Below are 9,086 nucleotides of genomic sequence, written 5' to 3' on the forward strand. Positions count from 1 at the left end.
CCCTTGTATCCAAATAAAAAAAGAGAGATGTGGGAACTCCGGGAGAAAGAGAGAGAGAGAGAATTATAAATTTATTACAAAATTTATAATTTCTAATTTTAAATTTACAATTTACAATTTTTTAAATTTTTAAATTTTTAAATTTAAATTTTGTTATTTTATATTTTTTAAATTTAAATTTGATCTTAAATTTAAATTTTAAAATTAAAATTCTAAATTTTGAAATTTACAATTTAAGATTTTAAATTTTAAAATTCAAATATGAAATTTAAAAATTCAAATTTAAATTTAATAAGAGGGGTAATATTGTTATTTTTTATTTATAACAACCCATTACTCCTCTTGTTCTATCTTATCTATCCAAACGCTATATTTTTTATTCCCAGAAACAATCCAATTTTCATCCGAACGCAAAAATAGTCTAGTTTTTATTTATACCTGAACTTATATTTATCTTTGAAATAACGGTTCTTGTTTAAACCCAAACCAAATGAAGCCTTTGTAGGGTTTCCCAAAAACTATGGCAAAATCTATTTTTATTTGCTAATCTACAATTTGCAGCCTAAATTAGCCTAAAATTTGATAAAAATTCATTTAAAAGGTTTAAATTCTAAACCCTAATCTTAAATCCTACGAACTCACCTTGGTCACAAGCTTCCCACTTCTTCTAGCTCAAGAAAAATGTTCTCTACTACCAAATCCTTCCTACTAGCTTAATCTCCCAAATTCCAAGAGTTGGGGAAGAAGAAGAAAAGAGTGAGAGAGAGGAGTTTTTCTCTCGTCTTTCTTTCCCTATGTGTGTGTGTGTGGGGTTTACAGAGGAAAATAGGAGAGGTTCCCTTTTTATAAAACCCCCAAATGAAATTAGCAAAATAGCCAAAAAAAAATTGTGTTTTGGAATACTGCATACCTGTACACGAATTAGCGTACCATAACATGAGTAGTTAGTTTGGTACCCACTAGACAATTCCTCAGAACCCAAACACTAGATTTTCAGAATTTCTATTGTGTTCCTGTACTTGGCGTATTAGTATCTCAGCTTAAGTTATTTAAAACCTAAGAGCCTTGTTCCTCTCCCATTTGTATTGTGTTCCGGTATTGAAACTCTAGTGCCAGTACACAATATGAAATATGTAGTTTTGGCAGATTTAACCTTCCGGAGTCCATTTTCGTATCTAATTTGTACTGAAAATATCCGAATAGCTCTCGAACCTTAACAAAACTATTAAAATAGCATTTTAAGATACTTTTCATTAGAACTCCACCATTTGTAGAAGTCCGGTTGTCATACCCGGGCTCAAGCAGAAGCCCACCTGACACGTGCACAGACCCGCTGTGTACACCAAGCACCCCTGGTGCACACAAGGCGTCAACAACAACTAAAGAAAGAATCACACGCATCGTTTCGAGGGTTTGGAAACGACGGGTGAGCAACGGTGGGTTCCAGTATCGAATTTGACACTTTCGAGAACCCGGATCGGAGCTATTATCCGACGATAATCGTTTTGATGTTAGGCGGTGTGTTTGCTGCCAAGTCTCATGAATAATGGTGTTTAGTGGAAGTGGGCGACTCGTAGCACGAGTTGGTGAGTTCCGGGACAGTTCGTGGGTTCCAACGAAGTCCCGGTGCGATTTTCGGGTCTTCCGGCGAGTTCGGCAATCGGTTTTGGGGAAACCAATTCCCGTAGGTTTATTGGTGGGGATTGTGAGTTAGTGTTTTGTGTTCGTTGGTTGGATTCTAACCCGGTGGACTATTCGTAGGTCCAGTTATTACTTCCTCCGCAGTCGGAAGATCAGTACTTTATACGTACAGGTGGGTACTTGCACCCGAAGTCGGTACAGTGGTGCACGCTCGGTGACATTCTCTTCACTCTTTCCTTATTGGTTATCTTGCATGATATATATATAGAGCTTTGCACCTATACCATGTCTCTTTATTGCTCTACTTGGTTATTTGCTTGTTTAGCATCATGAGTAGAAGTAGAGCAGGTTTACGATTGCTTGTGATATCTGTGACCTCGTTGGTCGATTCTTGTATCTCATACTACGACCTGGTCGATCGGTTCGTGTATCTCGTATCTGTGACCCATTCGGCTTGTTGCATTACTATCATGACCTATTTGGTCGGTCGAACTATTTGATGACCCATACGGTCAGTTACCCTGAGGGTTTGGATTGTCGGCTGGCTGCCGACGGTTGGCTATTGAGCATATCAGCATTGATCGCCGAGACTCGTTCGCATTTCACGAACAACAGCGGTCTGATCCACCACAAGAGGGTGTTCTTTTTCGAAAAAATGGTTGGAGGTGCCAACCCGTGAGCCCATAGGCTACTTTAAGTTATATGCAGTGTCATGCCCCGGGGCCGATTTTAAAAATCTTTTTATAACGATTACCATTTAAGAAATCAGAGTTGCGAAAAACGTGCTTTTTTTTTGGAATGCAACTTGGCCTACGTGACGTACAGATCCGCGACAAATACAAAGTTTCGCTGTCCACTCAGACAGTCTCCTTTGTATTTGCACGGCGTACCAATAATACATCAGGATCTCAACAACAATCTACATTTACCAATCTACAAATAGTTCATGCGATGCTTTTCCATACAGCTAGTGATCCTTAGAGATGATGCATGCCTCTAAACACTCCTTAGGTGCTGGATGATGCAATACACAGTACAACAATCATCCTATTTAAAAGTGCTCCCCACTTAGAAGCTTTGTTTTTAAAATCTACATAATTATACATTCGAAAACTTTTTAAAACTGTTTCCCATACAGAAACTTCACTTTTGAAAACGAACTACCTCGAGGGATAGAAAACCACAAAATATAAATACACAAATCCGAGAACCAATTATTCATAAAACTAAAACCACAAATCTAAAATCTCCAATCGTATGCATAATGGAAATCACCAACTCAAACAATTCACGAATATTCAAACATCAATAATAATCATCTAACTGAACCATTTAATTATTAAAACTACTAAGTGCGGAAATGAAATATAACCAGGGTGACGGTTGTTACTGCAGTCTAGTTAGTATGTCCTCCCGTCGGTCCAAAAGCCAACTCCTCGCTCGAGTCACCTAGGAAAATGGGGGGTGAGAAACCGCAATCAAGATTTTCCAGTGGGTACGACAGAGCCACGAAGGCAAGTCATAATCACCGAAAACCAAAGGAGATAAGGTAAATAGAGTACAAGTGCTATGATACAAAAGAGAACTACAGTAGCTATACCAAATATGATAAAAAGCAAGTAATAAAACTGCTACTGTATAGAAAACAATGCCGAATATGCCTCAAGGTAACCAAATCAAAACTGTACCCAATCTGGTGCCTGCTATATTGGTCCGCAGACCTCAAGCGCTGCCTGTCACAAACTCGCACTGACATGATTCATCCGCCCATTGGATGACCCATCCGGATAAGTACACCTCCGATCGGTGGCCAAACCTGCCTGGTGTCATGAATACACCCAAGTGGTGTGACTAAGTCATGCTAATATGCTCAATGCGAAAGCTGGCTGAAGCCGGTGCCTTGGCCGAAGCCAGATACAAGGACGTACAACGCCAAACCACGATCAACCAGATCGAAACACACGACAAAGAAGTCGATGTGTTGCCTGGACCCAAAGTCCACAGATATACTATATATATGCAAGCCTGCTCTACATGTCTATCAACAACTAACAACATGCAATCAATAAGGTAAGATATACGAATGATAAACAAAGCAACCGACATATAGAGACTACAATCTGAAATAGAAGAACAAAGGAAGGTGAAACGATCTCACCGACTACCAGCTCGAAGCACCCACCTGTCACAAATGTGCCGAAAACTTGGGTACGCAACGAGTCAACCGGCCCTACGAAGATCCACCGGGTTAGTATCCAACCCACCAAACCAAAGTACATGACTCACGAACCCCACACAAATCCCCGAAATCGGTTTTCCCAAAACCGATCACCGTAACTCGCCTGAAGTCCCGAAAATCACATCGGGATGCCGTTGGGATCCCCAAAACTCACCAACTCGTACCACGAGTCACCCGCTGCCACAAAACACATCGATTTGGATGTCTTGGCAGCAAACACAAGGTAACACAAACAAACAATTATCGTCGAATAATTGTTCGGATCCGGGTTCCCGAAAGTGTCTATTTCGATACCGGAACCCACCGTCACTCACCCGTCATCTCCGAACCCATATATGACGATGGTGACCAGCCGACAAGGCTCAATGACAACTCTCAGAGCAAACAAACAACGTCGGAAGAAATCCGAACCGAAACCGCGTTCCACCGGCGAATTTCGCCGAAAAACGCACTGAAATCGCTATTCAATTTCCGCGAAAAGCTATTGGACCTTGGACAATCAGTCCAGAGGTCACTACACACGCATACGCACTTCCCACAGTAGCCACAAGGTACACAATTGCATAAAAGTCCCTCTATTTACATAAAATTATATTATTTTATGTAAATCGGGTGATTATGTGGTTCGTTAACGCAAACCGAGGACTTTTGAAGTCCGCAGAGACACGTACTGACAGGTCTCGACGTGCCGGAGGCCGTGCTCACAATCTGGAGCACAACGGCTCACTGTGGGAGGCGCGGGAGTGACCCGAACTTTCAGAAAATAGCGCACACTCGGAGTAAACCGCGCTGAAAAGGCCGAACTAGAATCCGTTGATCCAAAGTGAGCTGAGCACTGTGATCAGCACTGACCAGCAATCACCGTGCTCACCTCCGGAGGCATTGAGATAGCCTCGTATTGTCGGAAAAGCATGCGCAAACCAAGAGAGCAACCAAAAAGACCTTAACAAGCTTACCGGAGCAGTGAGGGTCAAGGTATGGCCAACGGCGACTCCGCGGCAGGCGCGCCGGCCGCCAACGCGGGGAGGCCGGGGCTCGCGCCTGCCTGCGGNGAGCTAGGGCAGGCCGGTGGCGACTCTGCGGCGGGCACGCCAGCGATCGACGTGTGCGGTCGACGTGGGGAGGCCGGGGCTCACCCTTGCCGGCAGCGGGAGGCGGCGGTGGTGGTGGCGGAGCAAACTGAGCCCACACAAGCCGAGCTCGGGCTCGAGGTGCACGCCGGCCTCGGCGGCGGCCGTGGTGCCTCGGGGCGGCGGCGAGGGTCGCCAGGGCTCCGAGGGAGGCAGCAGGAGTGGCCTCAGGCGGCGGCGGCGCACGGGCTAACAGCTGAAGCACAGCTCGGCCCAATCCCGCCCAAGGAACCCGCAGGGCTGAAGCAGTGCGGCGGCGGCGCTCGGGGCGGCGAGGACCGACTGCCTGAGGTCGAAAGGAGGCCGCAGGGGTAGCCCAGGGCGGCGGCGGCGCGGGAGAGAAGTCACAAGGTATGCTCGGCCCGAGCAGACTTGGGGCAGCCGCAATCTGTCGAGGCGGCGGCGGCGGCCCGCAAGGGCGGCGGCGACCGGCGGGGAAGGTCGCCGGCGCTCCAAGGAAGACGGCGGTAGCGATCTCAAGCGGCGGCGGCGCGAGAGGAAGGAGCTGAAGCTCCCTCAACCCGTGCTGACCCAAGATGACTGCAAGTGGCCTGGGCGGCAGCGGCGGCGATGGTAGCCGCGGCTGGCCAGCCGGGGCTCCGTCGGCGGCGGCTGAGAAAGGCGCATTGCACGAGGTGAGGGGGGAGTAGGGCGGCTAGGTCAGCTGTGGCTCATCTAGGGTTAGGGTTCCAAGGTAAAACCCTAGAAACAATGTATATATAAACTCATTTTGCGCAAGGATCCCCCAAACTTGGATATTTTAAACCGAGTCCCTCACAGCGCGGGTAAAACGCACGAACACACCCCTACATCTGGTTTCACGCAAAATGGTACATAAAATGTCGCGCTTTTCGCAAATTTACCGTTTTACCATTTAAGACCCCTCCTTAATCAACGCGTGATATCAGCAGATCCGTCCGTCAGATTTGCGAACGGATTGCACAAGTGTGATCAGTACGACAGAGACAACAAACTCACAATTTTATTTTGCCTTGTTTGGTCACGGATTTGCGACAAAACCTATCCTCTCTCCAACTTTCCAAAACCATACCTAAAAATAAGTGTAAATCCAATAAACTCCTGTTTTCTAGAAAACCGTGCATCAAACCTAAAATCCGTCAGCACCATAGATTCCAGAATAGCCGAACCGTTCGAAACGAGCTATTGGATCGCTATGAACGGAGACCGATACGTGCCAGAAGCCAACTTTACACCGTGGCCTCTCCGGAAAACCGAGTTACTATTCACTTTAAGTGAAAAGTAAAAATCGCGTAAAATCTCCGTTCTAACTCGTTTTCTCCCGAAACTTGATGAGTGCTTTTGTAATTAAATTACACACAAAAACATCGTCAATAGAGAGTCTAACAATACTGTCAAATTCTCAGTCCTTACATGCAGGTAGAGTGACAGCAACACAGGCTTGAGGTCTGTGGTTCGGACCAACAGAGCATAGCTTGAGGTCTGCGGTGCGGACCAATATGGCAGTTTTAGATTGGGTATTTTGGACTTGTCGTCCGGTTGACACATATATACGGTAGCGGTAGTTGTTTATTCATATATATCTCGTTCATTTATTATTGTTGCTACTGTATTTCTCTTACCTATACTCTTGTTTATTCTCCTTGACTGGTGAGTACCCCTCACCCTTGTCGGCTTGCGGTACCCACTCGGAGGGGAGACATGTGTACATGTTCTCACCCCTCACCCCCATTACAGGTGACGTCGCAGGTCCTAGTAGGACGGTTCGTGAGGAGCGTACTTAGCGGTTCGGTAGAGCTTTCGGACTCGTTCATTTGTTTAAACTCTAAACTCAGTTTCTTTAAATAAATAACTTAGACAGCAGTTATGTTTCAGTACTTTTATGTGAATTGAATATTTGGTTTTTCGTGAATGTAATAAAGAATTTGTGGATTCTTGTGAAATGAAAATAATTTTCTACCCCTCGTGATAGTGGGTTTTAAAAGGAAAAGATTTTCGTATGAGAATTGGTTTTTAAAACGGTTTTCTCGGTTTTCATGATTTAGTATTTTAAAACGAGTTTGCGGGTAAGAAATATTTTAAACTAATAGTTATGGATTTATGAATAACTCTGGTTATGGATATGGTTATGAATAGTGTATGATTGTGTGTATGTGCATATGTGTGGTTGTATCCTGTTTGATAAATTTTGTATCTTGTACTTGTGCGACGCTATATAAATACAGGAAAAACTCTGTCCATGTGAACAGTGGACTCTTTGTATTTATGGCGGATCTGGCATACCTGGGGGTCTCGTTATTTTTAAAAAAAATAATAATTTAGGCACTTTCGCTTTGCTTTTAAATCAAAAAGGGTTCCCGGAGCGTGACAACCGTACTGACCCAAAAGGGAGGAATTCTTGCTACAGTAAAACCCTTTGATTAAAAAAAAAAGATTTTTACTGTTTTGCTATATATATATATATATATATATATCACGTATTTTTTTTTTAAACTACTGTTTGTTACAATCACTTGCTTCTATTGCATTATATTTGTATTGTAATTTTGAAAGAAAAAGCATCATAGCTCTGCATGAGACTTGGACCTACGCCATCGACATTCTTAAGTTTTCAACATAAACCTCTAATCTGTAATTCCATTAATCGTAGTTCACATCATAATTTTAAGTTTTGACAGTTTCACAAATTTTCGTATTATGATTGCTTTCGTAATTTTATTTTGTTTATCCTAATGTTCAGTTTNCCTCCAGCCCCTGCAGCCGCCGCCCAGGGGACTCCGGCCTCCCCCTCCTCCTCCGCCGCCCTGCGCCGCCCGATCAGAGCGTCCGGACCCGCCGCCGCGGGTACCGCACGCCGCCGCCGCCGATGGGCGCTCCGCCGCCGCCGGCCGCCCCTCCCTACGGCCCTAAGGCCCCTTCCGCCGCCCTCATCAGGGTCCGCCGACGACTCACTCCTACTTCGGCGTGTGAGTCGAGCCGGACCCGAGCCAGACCCTCCGTCGTTCGTCGTCGCCGCCGCTACCGCCGACCGGCCCCGCCGCCGCTAGCCAGCCCCTCCACCGGCTCTGTGCCCCGCTGCGGCCGTTCCACAGAACTACCCTTTCATCGGAGCCAGACCGAGATTGGGCTCTCTTTCTCTCCAAACCTCTCCCTCTACCTCTTATCCACTTCTTCTTTCCACCGACGGCGCCGCCACCGGCCGGCCTCGTGCCAGCCGCCGCCGGCCCTCCACGCGCCGGTCCAGTCCCACTGTTCCCTTCCACCGATCCCCCACCGAATCCAGATCCCAATCCCAAAGTACGATCTTTTGGGATCTATGGTATTTATGATTCCACGTTGAAACGTTGATTCAGGTGGTTTGGAGTCATAAAAATGATTCAGGAAGTGTCGCGCACATTTTGTGCGCTTGTGGGGAGGTGCACGCTAAGGTGCGCTTTGCCATGTATTTTATAGCGCTGAAAACGCTTTAATGGCAAAACGGTAGCGGCTGGAGAGTCGCTTGAAGAGCATTAAAGGCCTCTAGGCAGTCAGCCTAAAAGCTAGGCTGTCATGGTAACGCAAGTCGTGCAGCCCCCGTAGCTTAGATCGTAAAGCAAAGTAGGCTAAACTGGGGGCTAAGTGCTGCTTTAGGAGGCGAGAGTTAAAAGTCTTTGGTGTTTGTATATGGTTACACATTAGAGCGATTTGGAAATTAAGTTTAAGTTTAAACCCGAAGGATGGTGGTCATCCATGATCTTTGCAGGAGGTGAGCTGAGATCCAGTGTACGTGTCTCATGCTCCTCGAAATTTGACGTGCTTATCGTGTCTTGTTTTTGGGAGAAAAACTATTTTGAGGAAAAAGAGCTATTGGCACGTAGTCTTAGGCTAAGACAGTCGCGGTCACCAAGGTCATATCAGCTCTCCAAGCTTTGCTCGATAACCTCAGGATACAAACCTCCAGACATGCGCGGTCTCCGGCTCAAACGAAGCACCGAAGAGGCCTTTTGGCCTCAATGATAAGTGAATTCAGTTTGAAGGCCCAGAGTATTGAAGAGGTGGAATCGAGTAAAAGAGGACTTTGAACTGCTCACGAATACATTAATTTAATGTGTGTATTT

The 9,086-nt window shown here is 45.7% G+C and overlaps 1 protein-coding gene across 1 annotated transcript; it reads left to right on the forward strand.

Moving 5' to 3' along the window:
• On the forward strand, positions 4,858 to 5,325 carry LOC109720186 (collagen alpha-2(I) chain-like). The gene has a single exon (XM_020247102.1). It carries the CDS (start codon positions 4,858 to 4,860, stop codon positions 5,323 to 5,325), a length of 468 nt encoding a protein of 155 aa, XP_020102691.1.

The sequence above is a fragment of the Ananas comosus genome, linkage group 14 (assembly GCF_001540865.1).
Source record: "Ananas comosus cultivar F153 linkage group 14, ASM154086v1, whole genome shotgun sequence".
Lineage (NCBI taxonomy): Eukaryota > Viridiplantae > Streptophyta > Magnoliopsida > Poales > Bromeliaceae > Ananas > Ananas comosus.